We start from the raw sequence: 25,317 nt of genomic DNA, 5'->3' as shown, positions 1-25,317 counted from the left end.
CAGATTTAAGATCAACAACTGACCAACAATTGACAACTACCATTTGTGGGAGGGAGTTCCAAACTTTGACCACTCTTTTTGCAGTGATCTGAGTAAAGAATCATCATGTCTGGCAGAAGGAGGCGTGGTGGCACAATGGTTAGAAACATAGAAAGTCTGCAGTGCAGAAGGAGGCCATTTAGCCCATCGAGTCTATGTCAACCACAATCCCGCCCAGCCCCTATTCCAGTGACCCCATATATTTAACCTGCTAATCCCCCTGACACCAGGGGCAATTTAGCATAGCCAAATCCACCTAACCTGCATATCTTTGGATTGTGGGAGCAAACCGGAGCGCCCGAAGGCAACCCACGCAGACACGTGGAGAATGTGCAAACTCCACACAGACAATGACCCAAGCCAGGAATCGAACCTGAGTCCCTGGTGCTGTGAGGCAGCAATGCTAACCACTGTGCCACTGTACCACCCTGCAAACAGTCGTTCACAGTATAATTTAACCACCTGTTGGTGTTAGTGCTACAATGCTTTGTGGCTTCCAGTTCTTTTGTTGATTCTACAGAGAAACAGCATACTGTTATGCTCAAACTAATTCTCCTGTACTTTGCTTCTCAACTTATTTTCTGTTTTTATTCTTTCGCAGGGTGAGCGTGTGACTATCTAGGCCAGCATTTATTGCCCATTCTTAATTGTCCTTGAGAAGGTGATAGTGATAAGTTTAGCTATTTATTTAAGCATATGAAACATTATGAAATCAAGGCGATATGAACAGAAAGTGGGTCTTTAACAAATGGACTAAATTATGTCTGTGTGGTGTAGTCCGTTTAGAAACATAGAATCTCTACAGTGCAGAAGGAGGCACTGCTGCCTCACAGTGCCAAGGACCTGGGTTTGATTCCCGGCTTGGGTCATTGTCTGTGTGGAGTCTGCACATTCTCCTCTTGTCTGCATCGGTTTCCTCCGGGTGCTCCGACTTCTTCCCACAGTCCTAAAGACGTGCTGGTTAGGCCATGCTAAATTCTCCCTCAGTGTACCCGAACAGGCGTCAGAGTGCAGCAACACTGTAAATTCATTGCAGTGTTAATACAAGACTACTTACGACACTAATAAACAAACTTTAAACTCTTTGTGTGTAGAAGGGTTTGCTACCTTGACCCCTGAAGGGTCTGGCTTTAATTTTAGGGCTCTGACCCCTGACAGCTAGAACCAGCAGAAGTGGTTTCTCTTTACCTGCCCTACCCAATTTTTATTTTCTGGCCCAATTACCCATCCCAAGCTGCATGTGCTCTGACCACACCAACAAGAGTGGACACCTCAAGGGGAGGAGGAGAGAAAACCGGCAACAGAAACAAAGGAATTTTAATCAAATCACCTCCCCCCCACCCCACCCCCCCCCCCCCCCCCCCCCCCATCCCACATCTGTGCGACTGCCAACTCACATGTTGAGCAGCCGTTCAGACTTTCTGACCGGATATTCCACTGAATTGTCACTCTTGTTGCTTTACAGGCTCATTCTAAGCTGGTGAAATTCACTTCAAACAAAAACTCTTGCAAGCCCAGAGGCAGGGGGTGTACTGAGCAGTGTAATTAGGGAACAGGAACAGAAATTATGCTGCGATTAAAGCAGCATTGGTTCCTGCTCCAAAAAAAATCTTAAATGATTCCTGAGACTGGATGAGGAACTTCATTTATAAAGATAGATTGGGAGAAGTTTGGCACTTCTCCTTGGGGAAGAGGAGGTTTGTTAGAAATGTTCAAAATCATAAGGGGTCTGAACAGAGTGGATAGGAAGAAACTCTTCCTGTTTGTTAAAGGATTGAGAAGAGACTTTAGACTTTAGCAAGGCCTTTGACAAGGTACCGCATGGTAGGTTGTTGCATAAGGTTAAATCTAACGGGATTCAGGGTGAGGTAATCAATTGGATACAAAATTAGCTTGATGACACAAGACAGAGGGTGGCTGTAGAGGATTGTTTTTCAAACTGGAGGCCTGTGGATTTGGGCCAGTGTCTGTGGGAGTTTGCACCTTCTCCCGTGCTTGCGTGGGTTTTCTCCAGGTGTTCCGGTTTCCTCCCACACCCCAAAGATGTGCTATTAGGCTGATTGGAGGTAATAAATTGTCCCTAAATTAGTTTCCCTCAATGTGGAATGCCATAATCATAGATAAGGGTCATGGATGGAGGGGGGACTGGTAATGTTAAAATGGCGGCACGGGCTCGTTGGGCCGAAGGGCCTGTTTCCTGGGCTGTTTTTGTTCTTTGTTCTTTGTTCAGTGGTATGCCTCAGGGATTAGCACTGGGTCCACTGTTATTTGTCATTTATGTTAATGATTTGAATGAGAGTTTAGAAAGCATGGTTAGTAAGTTTGCAGATAACACCAAGATTGGTGGCATAGTGGATCATGAAGAAGGTTATCTAGGCTTGCAACTGGATCTTAATCAATTAGGCCAGTGGGCTGATGAATGGCAGATGGAGTTTAATTTAGATAAATGTGAGATGATGCATTTTGGTAGATCAAATCAGGGCTTACTCAGTTAATGGTAGGATATTGTGGAGTGTTATAGAACAAAGAGATCTAAGGGTACAGGTTCAGCTCCTTGAAAGTGCAGTCACAGTTGGACAGGGTGGCAAGGAAGGTATTCAGCATGCTTAGTTTCATTGGTCAGAACATTGAATATAGGGGTTGGGATGTTTTGTTGAAGTTGTACAAGATATTGGTAAGGCCACACTTGGAATACTGTGTACAGTTCTGGTCCTATTATAGAAAGGGTATTATTAAATTAGAAAGAGTGCAGAAAAGATATACTAGGATGCTACCGAGACTTGATGGTTTGAGGTATAAGGAGAGGCTGGATAGAGTGGAATGTTTTCCCTTGGAGCATTGGAGGCTATGAGAGGGGTGAGATACAAAAGTGTCCAGGGGACATTTTTTTTCACACAGAGAGTGGTGAGTATCTAGAACAAACTGCCAGAGATAGTAGTGGAGGTGGGTACAACTTTGCCTTTTAAAAAACCATTTAGACAGTTACATGGATACGATGGGTATAGAGGGATATGGGCCAAACCCGGGCAATTGGGATTAGCTTAATTGTAAAAACTGGGCAGCATGGACAAGTTGAGACGAAAAGGCCTGTTTCTATGCTGTGAACCTGACTTTGAAGGGACATAGGTTTAAAGTAATTATAACAGAGGCAAAAATGAGATGAGTAGAAACATTTTCACACATCAAGTGGTTACGGTCTGGAATGCAGTGCCTGAGAATGTGATGGATGCAGGTTCACTGGAAGTATTCAGAAGGGAATTTTTTTTTTAATTCATACATGGTCACTGGCTGGCCAGCATTTATTGCCTATCCCTAGTCACTCCTGGAGGGCAGTTGAGAATCTGTGGCCCTGGAGTCACATGTAGGCCAGAACAGGTGAGGACAGCAGATTTCCGTCCTTATTGGACATTAATGTACCTGATGAGTTTTTCCAACAATCGACAGTGGTTTCATGGTCATCATTAGATTCTTAATACCAAATATTTTTTACTGAATTCAAATTCCACCATCTGCCATGGCAGGATTCGAACCCGGCTCCCCAGAACATTAACATTATCTGAAAAGGAAGAGTGTGCAGAGTCACAGGGAGAAAGTGTGGGAATGGCACTAGGTGAGTTGTTGATTTGGAGAGCTGGTGCAGGCAGGATGGCCATAGGGGCTCCTTCTGCACCACAGTAACTCCCTGAGTCTGTGATTCTGAGCTCTCCATTCCACCCATTGTCCCTACTTGAATGACGTTAACATGCCGGACACCAAATCTATCAGAGCAAAACTTTGTTGATTGCCTTAAACCAAAACCAAACTCTCAGAAGCCCAGCAACTGTTATTAAATAAAATCTTTCATTATACAGTGCCTTAACAAATCCGTAAGATAAATGAACTACTTTCAAAGTGAGGATGGAACCAACAGTCCTGCCACAGTCCAAAGATGTGCGGGTTAGGTGAATTGGCCGTGCTAAATTGTCCCTTAGCGTCAGGGGGACGAGCTAGGGTAAATGCATGGGGTTGTGGGGATAGGGCCTGGGTGGGATTGAGTTTGGTGCAGACTCGATGGGCTGAATGGCTTCCTCCTGCCCTCTAGGGATTCTATGATTGTTATGTGTTTAAAAAAAAAGATGATGAAAGGTCGCAGACTTGAAATGTTAAGTTTATTTTTCTCTCCACAGATCCTGCCTGACCTGCTGAGCATTTCCAGCATTTTCTTCAAAAAAAGTACCTCTTAGGGATAGCAGCAACTCATTGCAGTGTGAGGGTGTTCGGCAAAGAAAGGGTTAATGTGGGACTAGACAACCCATGGTACGATGCAAAGAGACACATGATTTTAGACGGTGTTGTAGAGTCTGGAAGGAATCAGCACCCACCCATGGCAGAACATTGGAAAAGTATATTGTTATGGATTACTAATCAACAGTTTATTTTTAACCATATAAACCTCCAGACGCAGACAGGCAACCCAGGTTAGTGAGTGAGCCGCAGGAGAGGCCCTCATTCATCTCAGTGGGCCGCAAGACTGAAATCAGGCTTGTTCGCGAACCATATCCTCATGAATAAGATTAAATACATTTAACACACGCCGAATAATGAGTTATTGAAAATGTTTCATCATTCATGTATTAATAGAACCATATTGACACTTTGGAGACAGAGGGAGTGCAGGGACTTGTTCTGGGGTCACAAATCACTGCGCATCAATGGAACTACTTATTACTTTGATCCAACATTTTGACCCCTCACCCAGCACCACTAACCTCCTCCCTCCCCCTCCCCCACCACCACCACCGTCACCGCCTGGGCTCCCTCGTCAGTGGTGTTGTGGATATTTGTGGCACATTAGTTTTTTTAATTGCCCAATGCCATTCGTGACTGGATGTGGCAAGACCGCAGACCATTGATCCATTTGCAGTGAGGATTGGCAGTGCCACCACATCCAAGGCCGTGCTGGCTTTGTTGCCGGCTACCAGTTCACTCAATGTTTTCCCACTCCAACCTTCTCACCACGTGAAAGTTGAGGTCAGTGTACACAGCTATTTTTGTTTCTCAGTGTTGTCAGCAATCAGCACACACCTCACTTCACTTGCCCTTGCGAATCATTTCAGTCACACAGGTAGGAAAACAAAACTACACGGACAGAAATCAGTGGAACGTGGCAACACTGCACCTGGACAACGGTCAACAAAGTGTCTTGTGGGGCCGCACTGGGAACACAGATGGACCGCATGTGGCACCCCCGGTTGCCCACCACGGCTCCAGGCCTTTTCACCAGACAGCAACTTTTGCAACAGAGCAATTTTGGGTTAGCAGTTGTGTAGAAAGGGCGATGGATAAATATTTAAGGAGAAAAGTATTAAAGTAAAAGTAAAAGTTTATTTATTAGTCACAAGTAAGGCTTACATTAATACTGCAATGAAGTTACTGATACATTCCACTGGTAAAAGTCAGTGAGGGATTAAGTATTTGCTTTGCTGGGTCAGGATATGAAAAGGGGAGGACCTGAGAATCATAGAATCCCTACAGTGCAGAAAGAGGCCATTTGGCCCATTGAGTTTGCACCAATCACAATCCCTCCCAGACCCTATTGCCATAACCCCACTTATTTACCCTGCTAATTCCCCTGACACTAAGGGGCAATTTAGCATGGCCAATTAACCTGACCTGCTTTTCTTTGGGCTGTGGGAGGAAACCGGAGCACCCGGAGGAAACCCACGCAGACACGGGGAGAATGTGCAAACTCCATACAATCACCCTAGCCAGGAATCGAACCCAGGTCCTTGGCGATATCTTGCCATAGCTGGTTACATGTAGTTATATTTCAGGAATGATGCTGTTAGTTTATTTTATTATTGTCATAAGTAGGCTTACATCAACACTGCAATTAAGTTACTGTGAAATGGAGGAGAATGGTGTGAAGTGAGTTACACCATTCATGAGCTAGCAGATGTCCAATGGGCCGAACGGCTAAGTTTTTTTTATATCTGTTTCCCTATGATGGAATGTAACCTGTAGGTAAGAGAGAGAGGGATAGGCATGAGAGGGAGAGGATTATATCCTGTGTGTGTGAAGGTGGAACTGGAGATTTTCCCCACTGTTTAAACTGTTCGAAATCCTGAGAAGTAACTCTTAAATCTCTCTTTAATTCCCTCCCTTTCCCGGAAGGATTGATCCTTTGCTGCCACGTCAGGCTTAGACAGACCTCCAACACCGCTAAAGGTTGGGAGAGGCGGAGCTGGGACCGGTCTAGGGAATATGAAGCTGGGTTGTCAGCGCAGGCTGGCAGTGCATGCAGCCGGAATACAGGGCTGTCTGCCCGCTCGCCGTCTCATCTTCGCCCCCACCCTCTGGCTCTCTCCACGCTTGCCTCCAGCGATCATGTTCCTCCCTCTCCTGATGCTGCTGCCTTCGGTATTGGCCAATTACACTGACTTAACATTCGAGCTACCGGATAAAGAGATTCAATGTTTTCACGAAGAGATGCAAAAGGATGACAAGTTCACATTTGCTTTCCAGGTAAAGTGCACAAGAGAGAGAGAGAGAGAGCTTTTCTAATGTCTGGACTGTCTGGATTGAGGTAGCCATATGGTACAAAACTCCAGTGGGCAGTTACAGGCTGCAATTGGAGGCAGCAACTGGTTGTTTTGTTCATTTTATTGTCTAGTTTTTTTTAGGGAGTACTAAGGTTAAGTTTAAAGCTTATTTATTAGGGTCACTAGTCGGCTTACATTAACACTGCAGTGAAATTACTGTGAAAATCCCCTAGTCGCCACACTCTGGCACCTGTTCAGGTACATTGAGGGAGAATTTAGCATTGGCCAATGCACCCTAATCAGTACGTCTTTCAGACTGTGGGAGGAGACCGCAGCACCCGGAGGAAACCCACACAGACACAAGGAGAATGTGCAAAGTGCACATAGATGGTGACCCAAGCCGGGCATCAAACTCAGGTCCCTGGCGCTGTGAGGCAGCAGAGCCAACCACTGCACCACCAAATGGGCTGAAAGCTGTCACCTGCCATTGGAAGGTGATGGGTTCAAACCTCACTCGAGTGTAATCTGGTAAGGGAGAGTAGTTAGTTAGTGTCTTTAAGATTGAAATTCTTTTATTAAGAAGAAATACTTGCATTTATATAGCGCCAGATATTTCAAAGTGCTATGAAACCAATTGCTTTTTTGTCATAGAGTCACCACAGTGCAGAAGAGGCCATTTGATCCATCGAGTCTGCACCGACTCTCTGACAAGAGTATCTTACCCCAGGCCCTCTCCCCCATCCTATTTCTGGAATCCCACACATTAATCATGATTAATTCCCCTAACGTACACATCTCTGGATGCTAATGGGTAATTTACCCTGGCCAATCCACCTAACCAGCACATCTTTGGAGTGTGGGGGAAACCTATGCAGAACTGGGGAGAATGTGCAAACTCCACACAATCACTCAAGGTCAGAATCAAATCCAAATCCCTGGCACTGTGAGGCAGCAGTGCTAACTACTGTGCCACCGTGCTGCCTTACCTACTTTTCAAGTGTAGTCAGTGTTGTGGTGTAGGAAACACGGCTGTCAATTTGCACATAGCCAGCTCCCACAGACAGCAATGCGATGTCTTTATTTAATGTTGATTGAGGGGTAAATATTAAAGTAAAAAAAAGTTTAGTTATTAGTGTCACAAGGCTTACATTAACACTGCAATGAAGTTACTGTGAAACTCCCCTAGTTGCCACACTCAGACGTCTGTTCGGGTACATTGAGGGAGAATTTAGCACAGCCAATTACACCCTAACCAGCACATCTCTTGGACTGTGGGAGGAAACCAGAGCATCTGGAGGAAACCCATGCAGAAATGGCGAGAATGTGCAGACTCTGCACAGACAGCGACCCAAGCTGGGAATTGAACCCGGGTCCCTGGCGCTGTGAGGTAATGGTGCTAACCACTGTGCCACCATGCCACCCAAATATTGATCAGGGCACCAAGAGGAACTTCCCTGCTCTTCTTCAAAATAGTGCCATGGAAACTTTTGAGTCCAGAAGGCCAGTAGGGTCTCACTTTCACATCCAATCAAGAGACAGCACATCTTTGCTCTTGCCCTGGCATGTTAAGCTTGGATTTTTTGCGCTCAAATCTTGGACTGGGGCCTGAACTCACAACCTTCTGTCTCAGAGCTAAGTGCTACCTCCTGAGCTACAGGAGGTACACAAGATGGTTGGCCATCTACTGACATGCCAGGATGTTAGCAATCTTGATCGACTGTTTAAAGAGGAAGTGATTCTCCTGTTGTGCTGGCCACCCACCAGGAAATGGTAGTGTAACTCAGCGCTATTTTTGGGATGTTGCTATGTGCATAATGGCGAAGATGTTTGTCTAGACAACAACCATCAATGCATTCCGTGGTAATTTATTGTAAGTCAGGATTATTGGGTTACTACAAGCTTTTGTGTTCAATCACACAGTTAATTTTTGTCAATTCTGCATCTGTGCCTAGATCTGAGCCCACTGGAAGCGTGTGGGGGGGGTGATGGGCACAGTGTGTGTCTGTGGTGTTTGTGTGTGGTATGTATGTGATGTGTATATGTGTGTGTGTGTGGTGGCATCACGCCTCTCTCACACTGCATACCCATCACCCTGAGCCAGTGCTCACTGACCTACATTGCCCCTTGGTTAAGCAACATCTTGGTTTTAAAATTTGCATCACTGTTTTCAGTGCCCGCCTCCCCCCCTCCCCCCCCCCCCCCCCCCATCCTCCCCACCCCGGCTTCACCACTGCCTTTCTCTATTATCTCCTCCAGCCCTATAACCCTCTGAGATCTCTGCGCTCCTCCATGTTTGACCTCTTTAGCATCCTGATTTTTACAGAGGAGGCAATGGCCTAGTGGTATTATCGCTGGACCCTTAATCTGGAAACGCAGCTAATGTTCTGGGGACCCGGGTTTGAATCCCGCCGCAGCAGATAATAGAATCTGAAATCAATAAAAAATATCTGGAATTAAGAATCTACTGATGACCGTGAAACTATTGCTGATTATCGGAAAAACCCACCTGGTTCATTGATGTTCTTGAGGGAAGGAAATCTGCCATCTTTACCTGGTCTGGCCTACATGTGGCTCTAGAGCCACAACAATGTGGCTGACTCTCAAATGTCCTCTGAAGAAAGGCAACTAGGGATAGGGAATAAATGCTGGCCGACCAGTGACACCCATATCCTGCAAATTAATAAAAAAGAATCCTGATTTTAATCACACCAATATTGACAGCCGGGCTTTCAGCTACAAAGACCTGAAGCTCTGGAATTCCTGCCTCGCAACCTTGCCTTTCTCCTTTAAGACGCTCCTTGAAGTCTACCTGTGTGATCAATTTTAGGCCATCTGCTCTGATAGCTCCTCATATGTGTCAGTGTCAGATTTTGTTGGTAAGGGGCATTGGGACATTTTATTTTTCTGTTAACAATGCTACATAAATACAATTTGTTGTCATTCCATTTGCAGAGCAGCATTTTTTAAAACTTTTCTGCAGTTATGTTGCAGTACGGGAGAATGTCTGGATTCAGTTAGCACTTGGCTGCACAAATGAATCACCTTTAGCAGAAGCAGAGGACAGGAATATTGTAAAACATTGGAAAGGAACGGAGTGGATAGTGAACGTGACTGCCTAATGTCAGTACAGGGAAACCCCCCCGCCTCTCCCCCGCCACAGCTTGTGTCTTAAGTATTCCCAGGTGCAGAGCTCTGAATTGTCTATGGAAAGGATGGTCGAAAGGATTATTGTGGGTAGGCCGATTCATTATAGGAAGGTCCACATATTCTGCTGCTGCGAGATGTACTTCCTGCTCTCAACTCACCCCCGTCCACTTTCTCCCGGTGCTAGACCCACGACGCACACACACATTCAAAGATTGAAAGGATGATATCTCAACTTGTAACCACTGGGTGCTTTTCACTGCCCGAGGTCACAATGTGTGTGTTTCATACAAACCATCGCACTTTACTCAAATCACAGTTTCGACACTGGTACTAACAGTTCCAAACAATGCTGCTGGCATTTTACCAACAGTACAGCCACATCTGTAGGTGCCAATCAGTACGTACTTGCTCCTTGGAAATTCTACCCAATGGATTGAAACTTTTCAAGGATTCATTCTTTAGTCTTTGCTGAGAAAAGGAAGGATTGATTGTTAAGGGTGTGTAATGTTGCACAATGGTGCACATTGTGAGTTGGGCGGTTGCCAATTCCCTTGCCAGGCTAGATTACAGATCTGTTCCTAAACTAGATTTATTCCCATTTCACAAATAGGTCCTTGCTTTAATTTTCTTTTTAAAAAGGACCCTATCCATTTCAGTGTCAAAGAATCATATAATCTCTACATTGCAGAGGGAGGCCATTTGACCCATCGAGCACCGACTCTCCGACAGGTCATCTTACCCAGGCCCTATCCCCATAACCCCATGTATTTACCCCATTAATCCTCCTAACCTACACATCTTGGGACACTAAGGGGCAATTTTGGCATGGCCAATCCACCTAGGACAGGATTTTCTGGCTGTGCTTGCCCCAAGACCAGAAAATCCCACCCGAGGTCAGCAGACTTTGCATGGTCCGTGTCCCACCCACTACGATTCCCGTGACGGGCGGGACAGGAAAATTCCACCCCTAATCTTTGGACTGTGGGAAGAAACCGGAGCACCCAGAGAAAGCCCACACAGACACGGGGAGAACATGCAAACTCCACACAGACAGTGACCCAAGACCAGAATTGAATTCAGGTCCCCAGGTGCTGTAAATCAGCAGTGCTAACCACTGTGCCTCCCTGTCATTGCAAACTTTCAAATTAAGTCCAATCCAATCCTAGGTTACTAAAGAGAAGTGATCTTAATACCAGTCCATGGGGAATACCTGAATTGAGGATGGTGCTACAGAGTGGTTATGTTATGGGACTCATAATCCAGAAGCTAGACTAATAATCCACTGACGTGAGTTCAAATCCCATCATAACACCTGGGAAATTTAAAGAATAAATCTGGAATTTAAAAAGCTATTCTCACCAAATTCTAAGGAAGGAAATCTGCCATCTTTACTTAATTTATCCTGCATGTGACTCCAGTCCCACAGCAATATTGATCCTTAAGCAAGAGTTTCACTGGCGAGGTCAGCATTAATGCCCATTTCTAATTGCCCTTGAGAAAGTAGTGATGAACTGTCTTCTTGAACTGCTGCAGTCCCTGTACATACTCCCCCAGTGTTGTTCAGGAGGGAGTTCCAGGATTTTGACCCAGCCACAGTGAAGTGCCAGGCAACACCATCTCCGACAAGAGAGAACCTAACCATCACCCCATGATTTTCAGTGGCATTACAATGACCGAATCGCCCACTGTCAACATCCTGGGGATTACCATTGACCATAAACTAACCAGCCATATAAATACTGTGGCTCCCAGAGTAGGTCAAAGGCTGGGAGTCTAGCAGCGAGTAACTCGCCTTCTGACACCCCTAAAACCTGTTCACTACCTACAAAGTGCAAGTCAGTAGTGCAATGGAATACTGTCCACTTGCCTGATGAGTATAGCTCCAACAACACTGAAGAAGCTGAACACCATTCAGGACAGAGCAACGCGCTTGATTGCCATCCCTTCCACAAACATTTAATCCCTTTTCCACCGACACAGAATGGTAGCCCTGTGTACAATCTAAAAGATGCATTGCAGGAACTCACCAAGACTCCTTAGACAGCACCTTCCAAACCTACGACCACTACCATCTAGAAGGACAAGTGCAGCAGACACCAAGAAACATCACCACGTGGATGTTCCCCTCTACCAGTCACCATCCTGACTTGGAAATATATTGCTGTTCCTTCACTGTCACTGGGTCAAAATCCTGGAACTCCCTTCCTAACAATAATGGGATATATCTACAAGACATGGACTGCTGTAGCTAAAGATGGCAGCTCACCACTACACCTTCTGAAGGGCAAATAAGAATGGGCAATAAATGCTGGCCTAGCCACCAACACCCAACTCCTGTAAATGAATGTTAAAAATTCAAAAATGTTTCAGAGTTACAACATTTCTTCTGTCTTGAGTTCCTTTCATGAATTAAATGAAAAGCATTTTGGAGAAGGTTTAGCGTCAAGCACCTCTGCCTCAGAGACAGCAAGAAGTATAGAGTAATTCTCCCTCTAAACTGCCCCATCGAGTACTACGTCCGCCCCTCCCCACCATCACCACTCTGTCTCAGGCCACATACAGTCCTGTGAAAATCCATCTACTTTGGTCCTACAATGTGCCTCAACCACATCTTCAAATAGGCTGTTACTGAAGTTGAAAAGAGAACAAAGATGTGGTCAGCATTGGTGACCCCCTGCTGACACAATGTCCATTTGTAGAATCATAGAATCCCTACAATGTTGAAGTAGGTCATTCGGCCCATCAAGTCTGCACCAACCACAATCCCATTCAGGCCCTATTCCTGTAACCTCACATATTCACCCTGCCAGTCCCCCTGACACGCGGGTCAATTTAGCACGGCCAATCAACCTAACCCGCACATCTTTGGAGTGTGGGAGGAAACTGGAGCACTGGAAGGAAACCCATGCAGGAAAAGTGCAGACTCCACACAGATAATCACCTGAGGCTGGAATTGAACCCAGGGCTCTGGCGCTATGAGGCAGCAGTGCTAACCACTGTGCTTCCAGTGTCTCTTGTATTGCACCCCAAGATAAGTGTCTGGCTTTAGAAGAGGAGTGAAAAGGATGTGGGGTAGGTGGTAATGAACGCATGCCCTGAACTCCACACCTTAACCTGTAGGAGCAAAGGAACAGGATTAGGCCATTCAGTACCATGAGCCTCCTCTACCATTTAGATTGTGGAAAAACATGCACCTTAAATTCAATTACTCATCATGGATTATTACCCTTATTTAATAAATGTCTCCTCCTCACAGATTTGACATTTTCAATTGATGCCCAGAATTTCGGGAGCTTTTTGCAAAGAGAGTTCCACGGCACAGTGGGTAGCACAGCTGCCTCACAGCGCCAGGGACCCATTTCGATTCTGGCCTTGGGTGACTGTCTGTGTGGAGTCTGCACATTTTCCTCATGTCTGCATGGGTTTCTTCCGGGTTCTCCGGTTTCCTCCCAGAGTCCAGAGATGTGCAGGTTAGGTGGATTGGCCAAGATAAATCTCTGGGATTGCTGGGAGAGGGTGGGGAGTGGGCCGAGGCAGAGTGCTCTTTCAGAGGGTTGGTACAGACTCTGTGGGCCAAATAGCCTCATCCTACACTGTAGGGATTCTATGGATTTCCACCATCTAGCATGTGAAGAGTTCCTTCCTGACATTTTTCCTGAACATCCTATCTTTAATTGTAGGGATGTGATTCCTTTTTCTGGAATAATTTCCCTCTTTCAAATCCTATTAATCCTCTTCGAACACTTGAACTAGCAGAGTGGGCGATGCACATGTCACAACTATGTGAAAAGTATTTCCTAAAAGTGATTGATGAGATAAAAATTGTGTGCATATAGCTCCCTCAGTGGATCGATTTTGAAATATCCAAACAGATAAGCTTTATTCTTAAACAAGATCAAGGTTAATTTACTACAAAACTACTGCTGATAGTTGCTTAGGTAAAAGTGATAAAGGTATTAACTAAAATACTCATACAAAGATTAAAAGCAGATAAAGATGAAAGGCTATTAAAAGGTGAGGCGATGGTTTGGTGGTAAGTCACTGGACTAGTAAGCAAGGGTAATACTCTGGGGACCTGAGTTCGAATCCCACCATGGCAGCTGGTGAAATTTGAATTCAATAAAAATCTGGAATTAAAAGTCTAATGATGACCATGAAAACCATTGTTGATTGTGATAAAAAATCCACCTGGTTTCCTTCAGAGAAAGGACATTTAGCCCACATGTGACTCCTGATCTACATCAAATAGTTGACTCTTGACCCTCTGAAATTACCTAGCAAGCCCCTCAGTCTGAGGGCAATTGAGAATGGCAACAAATGCTGGTCCAACCAGTGACACCCACATCCCATGAGTGAATATTATCTTGAAAAAGATCAGTCTCTGTCAGATATTGTTGTGGGCCCTTTCTTTCTCAAGTGTGAGGTTGAGATTCGGTATGGCAACTGCGATGATTTCTGTAGTTGAAGAGTTTGGAGGTTTGCCTTTGCAGGTGGACCTGACAAGGAGAACGAGTCCTGGGAGTGAATGGAGGCTCCTATTTTCGATTTTTATGGTACTGCAAGTCTTAGTAGCATGATTCAGGACTGCAGTTCCACAACTATTCCCGAAACCTTCTTTGGCCTCCTTGTTGAGAAGCAGTTTCTGTTTCAGGGTATCTCTGTCAAGATGATTTTGCACACAAAATGGCTGTTTTCAACCAGACTTTGTACAGTTCCAAAAGTTAAGATGGCAGCTATCCCAAATTATTGAATTATGCTTCGATGTTAAGTATTAGGGAGGGGGTTGTGGGAGGAAATTTTTTTTATTCATTCATGGGATACAAGTATCTCTGGCTGGCCAACATTTATTGCCCGCCCTTAGTTGCCCTTGAAGGGCAGTTGAGAATCAACCACATTGCTGTGGCTCTGGAGTCACATGTAGGCCAGAGCAGGGAAGGACAGCAGATTGCTTTCCCTAAACAACATGGGTTTTCTGACTATCGACAATGGGTTCATACGCATCAGTAGATTCTTAATTCCATATTTTTAGAAATTGAATTCAAATTTCACCACCTGCCTTGGTGGGATTCAAACCCGGGTCCCAAGAACACTTGGTGAGTTTCTAGATTAATGGTGTAGTGATAATACCACTAGGCCATCGCCACCCCCCCCCCCCCCCCCACCCCAGGCTTGGGGGGGGAACAGTCCCATCCATTGATGTTTTAGCCGAGGTAATTAATCTTTTAAATGCTTCAGTCATTAACATCAATAGTTCTTATTCTTTCAGGTTTGCAAACCGGAAGACACAGGTTAACAACTGCTACCCATCCCTCAGGAGTGATGGGCTGGAGTTGGAATTGAACCTGGTACTTTGTAACTCAGAGGCAAGGGAACTATTAGAACAGTTCATGCCCCCTTTTATTCTGAATTGCCTTGTGACATGAGTAGAGTCAGTGTTCTGAGTCTAGATGACCCTTCGTCAGAGCTGGCTCTGCTCTGATTAAGGGTCATCTAGACTTAAAAGGTTGGATCTACTCTCTCTCCACAGACCTGCTGAGATTTTCCAGCATTTTTCTGGTTTTGTTTCCAATTCAGTATTTTGCATTTATCTTAGTTGTTGCTAGATTGGCGTTCGGTTAGTTGGAAAAAACTTTTGCTCTCAACAGGTGATTTCAGGCGGTCACTACGATGTGGATTGTTTCATTGAAGATCCTACAAGGCGACAGATCTACAGAAAGCACAAGATTCAGCACGACTCCATCAGCGAGAAAGCGGAGATCTCTGGAATCTACAGCTTCTGTTTCGGCAACCAATTCTCCACCTTCACTCACAAGAAGGTTTACTTCCACCTTGAGCTGGGGGATGTACCTCCATTGTTCCCCAACACTGAGACCAAGGATGTTGCTCTCACACAGGTTAGTGGATCTTGGCAAGCCTGAGGAAATCTAACTTCTCAACCTAGGCCTGACCCAGGTCACTGGGGGCAATCTTATCATCTCGTCATGCCCCAGTCTGCCGGCTGTGAGGCTGGTTTTAATATTCATACGCTTATTTAAATGTTGTTTGTGAGCCTGGGAAGCAATGGTCCAGGCTTGCTTGCCTTAATGTCCTCGTCGGCGGAGGTTCTTACTGGTGAGAATCACGTATGAGTCCCAGCAACGGGGACCAGACACGATGACCTCACTCGTGGGACCAGAGGCCACTGAGGCCCCTGGGGGTGGTGGGGGTGTTTGAAGGTGGTTGGGGGCAGCTGTGCGAGGTGCACTATGGGCAGTGCCAGAATCCCAGTCTAGTATCTGGCAATGCCAGCCTGACACTGGGCAGTGCTAAGTGGGGGGGGAGCCCTAAGGGGAGAGGCAGGGCCTGAAGGGTTGGCAGTGCGTGGGGGCTACACACTATGCATTATGGATTGCGTGGTGATCAACCAGGGGAAGGGGGGCACTGAATGGGGGCGGAGATTTGCCGGGGGTACCGCAACTGGGGATGGTGATTGGTGGGCCAAATGGCCTCTTCCTCTGTTATAATATTCTAAAACAGAGAATTCTGGAAAGTCTCAACAAGTCTGACAGCATCTGTGAAGCAAGATACAAAATTAATGTTTTCAGCACAATATGACTCTTCTTCTGAATCTTTCTCCATAAACACTGCCAGTCCTGCTGAGATTTTCTGGCATTTTCCTTTTTTGTTTCAGACTTTGACGAGAGCCACACTTTGCTTTTTTTCCTAAATGTCGTAAGATTTGATTTAATCTCTCGCCGAAAAAAATGGTTCTTCTGTTTCCATGTTCATTGGGTTGGGATGGGGAAGTCAGTGTCCAGCAGGATATGGGAGTGACAATCTCCCAGTGCACTGTGTACTCTTGAAACAGCGCACTGGGAGATCTGGGCGCATGCGCAATAGCGCCCTCTAGCAGTCGCCAGCTGGCTTCCTGACGTGAATAGACTCCCCCTGCTGGCGAGAGCCACACTTTGCTTTTTTTTCTAAATGTCATAAGATTTGATTTAATCTCTCGCCGAAAAAAATGGTTCTTTCGTTTCCATGTTCATTCACCACTTAGAACTTTTTTTGGTAAGGTCACCCCTCCAATGGCATTCACGTGCATTTGCTTTAATGGTGAGGCCTAGCTAATGGCTCAAGATTGCAGTACACCAAGATTGAAAAATGTAAGAGAGCTGATTTGGTGAGGGGAGGCTCAGATTTGAAATGCTGCGGCTCATTGGAGAGTTGTGTGTGTAGGGCTGAGCAATGGAACAGCCTCGCCCTCCCCAGAGGAGATAAGCGAATCTTACAGATATATAAAAGCAAAACCCGTGGCTGCTGCAAGTCTGAAACAAAAACAGAAAATGCCGGAAAATCTCAGCAGGACTGGCAGTGTTTGTGGAGAAAGATTCAGAAGAAGTCATATTGTGCTCAAAACATTAATTCTGTATCTCACTTCACAGATACCGTCAGACTTGCTAAGACTTTCCAGAATTTTCTGTTTTAGAATATTACAACACAGGAAGAGGCCATTTGGCCCATCACATTGGCGCTGGCTCTTTGACAGGGCTCTCTAATTGGTGCCACACCCCCTGAGTTTTGGCAGAACTTGTTTCAGTTCAAATATTTATCCAATTTGACTTTAGAAACCGAACTTTCACTGTCCCCTCAGCCAGCCCATTCCATTGGTAAACAACTTGCTGCATTTTTAACAACAGATTTCTCCACGTTTTCCAATGACCTTTCTTCCAGGTAAATCACACGGGTCAGTTTGACCGTCCGTCCGTCCGTTTGACTGGTTTCAGTTGAGCCGCTGAGAGATTTAATTCCTTCACTTACTGGATGTGAGCGTAATAATTAGAGCAAACACCCCAAGTTCTACAATGAGTATCTCAGAGAATAAGAGTAACATAGGAACAGGAGTAGGCCATTCAGCCCCTCAAGCCTGCTCTGCCATTCAATAAGTTTATGGCCGATCTGTGGCCTAACCTCCTGTATCTTCCCTAGGCCCATTGTCCTTGATACCCCTGCTCAATAAAAAAATTGTCTATATCAGACTTAAACCTAACAGTTGAACCAGCATCCACTGCCATTTGAGGAAGAGATTTCCAAACCCCGCCCCGGTCTGCGTATAGAAGTGTTTTCTTAATCTTTCCTGAATGGTTTGGTCCTAATTTTTAGATGATAGCCCCTGGTTCTAGAGCCTTCAACCAGTGAAAACACTTTATCCTCATCCACCCTGTCCTTCCCTGTGAATATTTTGTAGACTTCTATCAGAAAACCTTCATCCTTCTGAATTTGAGAGATTAAAGGCCCAATCTGTCTAATCTCATTGCATAAATTAACCCCTGAGGTCCGGGAATCACTCGTATAAACTTCCTCCAGGACCAAAACATCCTTCGTGAGGTGTGGTGTCCACACAGTGGTTAGCACTGCTGCCTCACAGCACCAGGGATCCAGGTTCTAAATCCAGCCTCAGGTGACTGTCTTTGTGGAGTTTGAATATTGCATGTGCTCATTTGCACATTCCAGGTGCTCTGGTTTTCTCCCACACTCCAAAGATGTGTGGGTTAGGCTAATTGGCCACATAAATTGCCCCTTAGTGTGAGGGGATTAGAACTGCAAATTTGTGGGGTGATGGAGATGGGACCTGGGTGGGATTGTTGTCAGTGCGGGCTTGATGGGCCAAATGGCCTCCTTCTGCACTGTAGATTCCATGTTCTATACCTGCCCATAGTATTTTAAAGGGGCCTAACTACAGTTTTATACAACCGCAGCATAACATCTGCATCCCTACACTGCAGCCCTTTAGATATGAAAGCCAGCATTGCGTTGGCCTCCTTGACCACTTTCTGCACCTGTTTGTGACATTGTAAGGAGATATGCACTGGAAGCCCCAAATCCAGTTGGATATCAACTCGGTTTAACTTTGTGCCTTCTAATAAACACCCTGATCTGCCATTTTTTGGTCTGAAATGGATAACCTCACACTTGCTTGTATTAAAATCCATTTCATAGAAACATAGAATTCCTTCAGTGCAGAAGGAGGCTATACAGCTCATGAACCTGCACTGACAACAATCCCACCCAGGCCCTTTCCCTTTAGCCCCACATACTTAGTCCACCAATCTCCCTGACAGTAAGGGGCGATTTAGCGTGGCCAATCTACCTAACCGGCACATCTTTGGACTGTGGAAGGAAACTGGAGCACCCGGAGGAAACCCACACAGACACGGGGCAAACGTGCAAACACCACAGTCACTAAAAGGCCGGAAACTGAACCCAGGTCCCTGGCACTGTGAGGCAGAAGTGTTAACCACTGTGCCACCATGCCACCCCTTGCCACAGCTTGGCCCATTCACCCCAATCAATCAATATCCTATGTTAGTTTTATGCTCTTCTTAACACTATCAATGATGCGGCTCAATTTTCCGCCATCTGCAAATTTGGATATTTGACTTGTTATGCCATTATCTAAGTCGTTAATGAATATTGTAAATAATTGAGGGCCCAGGACAGATCCCTGTGGGACACCACTAGTCACATCCACCCAATTATCATTGGAGGCAGCGCAGAGGAGGTTTACAGGGATGATCCTGGATAAGGAGCGATGGCAAATGAGGAAAGATTAAACAGGGTGGGTCTGTACTCCTTGGAGTCCTGAACAATGAGAGGTGATATAATTGAAACATATTTGGGAGGATGTTTCCACTCATGGGAGAGTGTAGGACCAGAAGGCATAGTCACAGAATAAAAGGGTATTCATTGAAAACAGATTTGAGGAAGAATTTCTTTTCTCAAAAATTTCTGAACCTTTGGATTTCTTTACCCAATGGGGATGAAGTAAAATGATTGAGAGCTTCAAGTTTTTGGATGACCAGGTCACCAACAACCTGTCCTGGTCCCCCCATGCTGGCACTATAGTTAAGCCCATCAATGCCTCTACTTTCTCAGAAGACTAAAGAAATTTGGCATGCCCGCGACAAGTCTCACCAACTTCTACAGATGCACCATAGAAATTATTCTTTCTGGTTGTATCACAGCTTGGTTTGGGTTCTTGCTCTGCCCAAGACCGCAAGAAATTACAAAAGGTCGTGAATGCAGCCCAATCCATTGCACAAACCAATCTCCCATCCATTGACTCTGTCTACACTTCCCACTGCCTCAGAAAAGCAGCCAGCATAATTAAGGACCCCATGCACGCCGGACATTCTCTCTTCCACCATCTTCCATCGGGAAAAATATATTGAAGTCTGAGGTCGCGTACTAACCGACTCAAGAACAGCTTCTTCCCAGCTGCTGTCAGACTTTTGAATGGACTTACCTCACATTAAGTTGATCTTTCTCTGCACCCTGGCGGTGATTGTAACAATACATTCTGCACTCTCTCTTTTCCTTCTCTATGAACGGTATGCTTTGTCTGTATAGTGCGCAAGAAACAATACTTTTCACTGTATGCTAATGCATGTGACAATAATAAATCAAATCAAATCAAAGCCCAGGAAAGGGTGGAGACCGAGACCTGAACTTTTTCAAAGGGGAGGTCAGTAGGTTTTTCATCAGCCGGGCAATTAACGGTTACGGAGATTAGGCAGGAAGGTGGCTTAATGAATGTTAGATTAATCAGAATCTTATTAAATGGTGGAGTAGGCTTGAATGGCTGACTGGCCTCCCCATGTTCCTATTTCTTATGGCCTGATGATTATTATTTGTGTAAGAGCAGAAACAGCCTCCATTATGCGGTCCTTGACGGTTTGAGGCAGTTGGACTGCATTGTGACCCTCTTCTTGGTTCTCTCTTCAGCTGGAGTCTTCCTGCGTTTCCATCTACTACGCACTGAACATTGTAATCAAGCTGCAGACACAACAACGTGTACAGGCATCCATCGATCGTCTGCACGCAGAAGACATCAGCACCCACGTTATCTACTGGGCATCAGGCGAGACTCTCATTCTTTTCCTGGTGACTGTTGGCCAGGTCATCATCCTGAAGAGATTCTTCACCGACAAGAGGGCCAACGCGAGCGTGGCTACCACCTAATTTCTAACGTCTGTTGGCGGTTGTAAGCTAGTCACTCAATATCTCCTGTGTGTGTGCAGCATTACTGTAGTGTGGTTATCATTCTGACAATCAACCTGCAGTGTGGTCATAGAGCAGCTAAAAGATGTAAAGTCAGACCCCTCCCCCCACAACTGAAGTCCCTCGTTAACGAAAATTTGCAGAGAGATGCCTGTACCTGTGTCTCGCAGTCATCTCTTCTTACTGTGAATTAGCATGAATGGGTGGCATGGTAGCACAGTGATTAGCACTGCTGCCTCACAGCACTAGGGACCTAAGTTCGATTGCCAGCTTGAGTCACTGTCTATGCAGACTTTGCACGTTCTCCCCATGTCTGCATGGGTTTCCTCCCACAGTCCAAAAGATGTGCTGGTTAGGTGCATTTACCAGGTTAAATTCTCTCTCAGTGTACCTGAACAGGCACCGGAGTGTGTGGCAACTGGGAGGATTTTCATAGTTACTTCATTGCAGTTTTAATGTAAGCTTACTTGTGATTAATAAATCAACTTTTAAAGCCTCTCACTTCCTCAAGACAACCCCACAACTAGTAAGAGAATGAAAAAATTTGCATTGATGTAGCACCTCTCGTGATCTCAGGATGTCCCCAAAAAAGTAATGTGTTGAAGTGCTGTCAGTGTTGTTGGTGACCATATTGCACATGGCAAAATCTCACAAAATGACAAATGAAAGATCTAACCAGTTACTGGGGTGTCATGTTGGTTTAAGAGGAATCATGGTCTGTGATATATTCTGCCCTCCCGCCTTAACCTTATGAAGTTAATTAAGTAGGTGCTGATCAATACAAGTATAGGTATCTTCCCTCAGCAGAGATTAGGTCTACACACTTCCCCTTCCAAAGAATATTGTTGAATGGAGGAAGTTTGGATTCCACTAAACGGGATCAGCTGAAGATATAACAAGTTCGGTGTGGTCCAATGGGTTTATCTTCTTTGTCACTGAAAGAATTAATTTTTCTTGACAGTCCAATTGTAGGGACTGGGGCGTGTCTGCTAAACGTCAGTCATAGAAGATAAAACTTGCATTTATATAGCACCTCAAGATATCCCAAAGCACTTCACAAGCGTTGAAGTACTTTTGAAGTATTATTGCTGCTGTAATACAACCAACTTGAACACAGCAAGCTCCCACAAGCAGCACAAAATCCCTACAGTACAGAAAGAGACCATTCGGCCCATTAAGTCTGTACTGATCACAATCCCACCGAGGACCTATTCCCATGATCCCACACATTTACCCTGCCAATCCCCCTGACACTTAGCATGGCCAATCAACCTAAACCACACATCTTTGGACTAATGACTAGATAGTCTGTTTTTAGGTATTAGTTGAGAAATAAATGTTGGCCAGGACACCAGAAAGAAACACCCACTTTTCTTTGGGTGATATCGTAGAATCCTTTACAGCCACCCCAGGGACAGCAGAAGACTGGACCCACAGTTGGACACATCACCCAAAAGAGGGCACCTCAGCCAGTACAGCAGTCCCCCAGTAATAGATCTCTGGAAAATGTGGAATCATACCACAGCGCAAGTCAACCCATTCAGCAAAAATATTAGGTAGCGCTTTCTGGAGAGTGAGGAAGTTGGAGGGAGGTGGCCATAAAGAATTAATGATCACACTCCAAGCTGATGTGGCTGGAGCTTAATAATGGCTTCAACCCTCCGAGACTCGGTTCCAACTGCTCCAAAGTCTTAAGGGATCACGGGCCACCGCTAATGACACTATTAAACAAAATGATTTAGCTGTAACATCCTCGCTAGAAATCAAAACCCCTTCTTGTTAAATGTTTACATTTTCAAGTCAATCCAAACAGGGTGATATGTTCTTTGGGTTATGATACTCACGAGGACACATGGGACTTTTGCATGGACACACAACAGCACGGCTAGTACAGAAATCAGGACATTCTGTTCCAGTGCTGTGTACTAAACTGGATTGTGTTCAGGCAGTGAGGCAATGATTACTGTGGAGTTTGTGGTGGGTTTCTTGAAGCACTGATCGAAGATGCTGAAATCCATCCCAGGAATGGGACCCTCATGAACCTCCATCCGAGCCACCTTGTTAATTCTATTGATATGAGAGTCCCCAGTCAGCAATCTTTACACTGTATGTGTTTAAATATTACCTGTGACACGATAGCTAGAGGTAACTCTCCCAGTACTCAGAGCTGAGATAGGTCACTGAGAGGCAGGAACCAGTCAACTGGTTACTTGAAGTTGCAGCAAAGCAGCCGGTGTTAAGTTTGCTCACAGACTTTTCTGTGCTCATTCCCTCCTGCAGTGTGGTTGGGAGCCCACTGCCCCCCCCCCCCCCTCACCCCAAGTTGGTACAGCTATGGACTCACCATGAGGGCATTACTTTGAATCAGAATCTCTCACTGGTGAAGAAGCTAGGTAGATTGGCCATGGTAAATTGCACCTCAGTGTCCCAAGATGTGTAGGTTAGGGGGGATTAGTGAGGTAAATAGGTGGCATTGTGAAGATAGGAGCTGGGTAAGATGCTCTATTGGAGAGTCGATGCAGACTGAATGGGCCGAATGGCCTCCTTCTGCAGGGTAGTGATTCTATGATTCTAAGACATCAGAGAGCTGATGGCAGCTATATCACTATGAACACTGCACAACCTCTGCTCTTAGAAGCATCAACCAGTTGGTGAAACAAAAGCTCCTCCAGCATGTATCCTCCCACCAGCAACTTCAGTTGCAAAGAAGGCAAACACAGTGCCCAGTGTGTTGGAGTCAGGGATTGTCGCTCCCGACTTCATACAGCACCCACCCCTCCCTCTCTCAATCTCGGCTGAGAGAGCAGCAGCAAACCTACATTAACCACCCTCCCTCTCCCCACTGCCTCCTGCTGGGAGTTTACAGGCATTAGGCCAGGATGGGGTTAGGGTGCACAAAAGTTCTGTACTTGGTCAAATTCTTTGCCAGTGCTAATTGGACAATTAGTGATTGTGGGACCAGAGTGGTGCCCAGCCCTATCCCTGTAAATCCACTTATTTACCCCACTAATCCCACTAACCTACACATCTTGAGACCCTAAGGGGCAATTTACCATGGCCAATCCACCAAACCTACATTGGACCAAAAGAGATTGTCGGACCAGATTGGGGCCTGGGTGGGGGAGGAAAGGTGTCCATGACCTAGCAGGTGTCAGCACCTTCAGAAGTTTGTATGGGGGTTAATTAGAGTTATCAGTTCTCCGTATCAAGTAGACTTGGAGCTCTTTCCAATTGCTTGTGACGCACAAATTTATTGAAGGGCTGTGCAGATCAGAAGGTCGTGCGATAACTATTGTCACTTTGATTCTGTCAATCACAGTACTTTTTTTTCTCTCATGACCTCACCACACTGAATAAAAGTTAAATTTAATGACTGATTGATTCTGGCTGAAGTTTGGTTTCCATGTTGAATCTGGAATGCTCCAGGGCTGACTCACAGGGCCACCTAGCTTTAAAAAAATAAATAAATGGGGAAAGAGACAGAGCTTCTCCCTCAGAAAATGAGTTGAAACGGAACACAAGCCTCTCTGGTGGTATCATTGGGTGAGCGGCTCAGGTGGAACACAGCCTGAAGTTCAACACTGGTCTAGACCTTTGGTCCCAGCTGTCCACTGGGTTCGCCAAGGGAAGAACTGGCATATTCTGATGTGCTCTCCACCCCCCACTCCCGCCAAGTTAAAAAAATCTTGTCGACAGCATCTTATAGAAAGAATTTGCATTTATATAGAATCTTATCATTAACAACCAAGCGAAATTATTCTTTGGAATGCAGTCATTATTGTATGCAGGCGAACACAATGGCCAAGCAAGCAGCAATGCAGATAATCATCCTTCTATTTTGATGGTGTTGGTTAAGTGAGGGGCAGGGATCTCTCCCACACTCAGACAGGCCACGGAGGCAGAGGGATGTGTCGCCTGGACAGGGAGATGAGTCGCGCAGCCACAACTCCCTTGGGTGACGTGAGGAGGAAAAACGGGAGCTTCAACCCCACTTGTTAACATTCCACTCACTCCTCGGGAAAGAAAATGCACAATTAGCTTCACATTGTGCCCCTGGTGTCCCCAAATTACGTGCAAACATTGCTATTTTGGAGGAAGATGCAGTAGCCGATTTGCATGCGGCAAGATTCCCTCCCCCCAAAAAATTGCAGGATAAAAGACATTCCAGAAATGACGGGGAAACCAAGAGTCTTAGATTGAGGAACTTGGAAAATCTGTACACATTAAAAAACAATTATTAATGAGACAGATTGGCTGGGACCTGACAATGGAATCCTAAAGGGATTCCACTGCAAACACTGGATGGATTGGCTTTCATTTTCCAGAATTCCTTAGACTCTAGAACTGTACCCAAGGATGGGGGCATAGCAAATGTAATCCCCCCTACCCACCCCCCACTTACGAAAGGAGGAAGAAAGCTGTGAACTCTAGGCTGCTTATTAACATTAGCCATTGGCAAAGGTTTGTGCATCTTTGGCATTCTCTACCCAGAAATACGGCCAATGCTGTCATGCAGTATATTCCAGACAAAGGTTGATTTGTTTTTTTGCCACAAAGATAATTAAGGGATATG

General features: G+C 45.4%; 1 protein-coding gene across 1 annotated transcript; it reads left to right on the top strand.

Annotated features, from left to right (window-relative positions):
* Window positions 1–6,281: 6,281 nt before the first annotated feature.
* Window positions 6,282–24,088, top strand: LOC145359596 (transmembrane emp24 domain-containing protein 3-like). The gene is made up of 3 exons (XM_080214286.1): window positions 6,282–6,543; window positions 15,353–15,601; window positions 20,469–24,088. The coding sequence occupies exons 1-3, from the start codon at window positions 6,283–6,285 to the stop codon at window positions 20,703–20,705; spliced, it is 747 nt and encodes a 248-aa protein (XP_080070412.1). The 5' UTR covers window position 6,282; the 3' UTR covers window positions 20,706–24,088.
* The last annotated feature ends 1,229 nt before the right edge of the window (window positions 24,089–25,317 follow it).

This window comes from Carcharhinus amblyrhynchos, chromosome 28, assembly GCF_965287045.1.
Source record: "Carcharhinus amblyrhynchos chromosome 28, sCarAmb.v2.hapA, whole genome shotgun sequence".
NCBI classification, from domain to species: Eukaryota; Metazoa; Chordata; class Chondrichthyes; order Carcharhiniformes; family Carcharhinidae; genus Carcharhinus; species Carcharhinus amblyrhynchos.
The sequence above is the reverse complement of the archived record's forward strand: the minus strand, read 5'-3'. Positions and strand labels throughout refer to the sequence as shown.

Bases quoted from the DNA above. Each gene is read 5' to 3' on its own strand.
- LOC145359596 (XM_080214286.1), top strand. From the start codon at position 6,283: ATGAAGCTGGGTTGTCAGCGCAGGCTGGCAGTGCATGCAGCCGGAATA. The intron at 6,544-15,352 runs GTAAAGTGCACA...TGCTCTCAACAG, and splicing joins AGTTCACATTTGCTTTCCAG to GTGATTTCAGGCGGTCACTA. The intron at 15,602-20,468 runs GTTAGTGGATCT...TTCTCTCTTCAG, and splicing joins AGGATGTTGCTCTCACACAG to CTGGAGTCTTCCTGCGTTTC.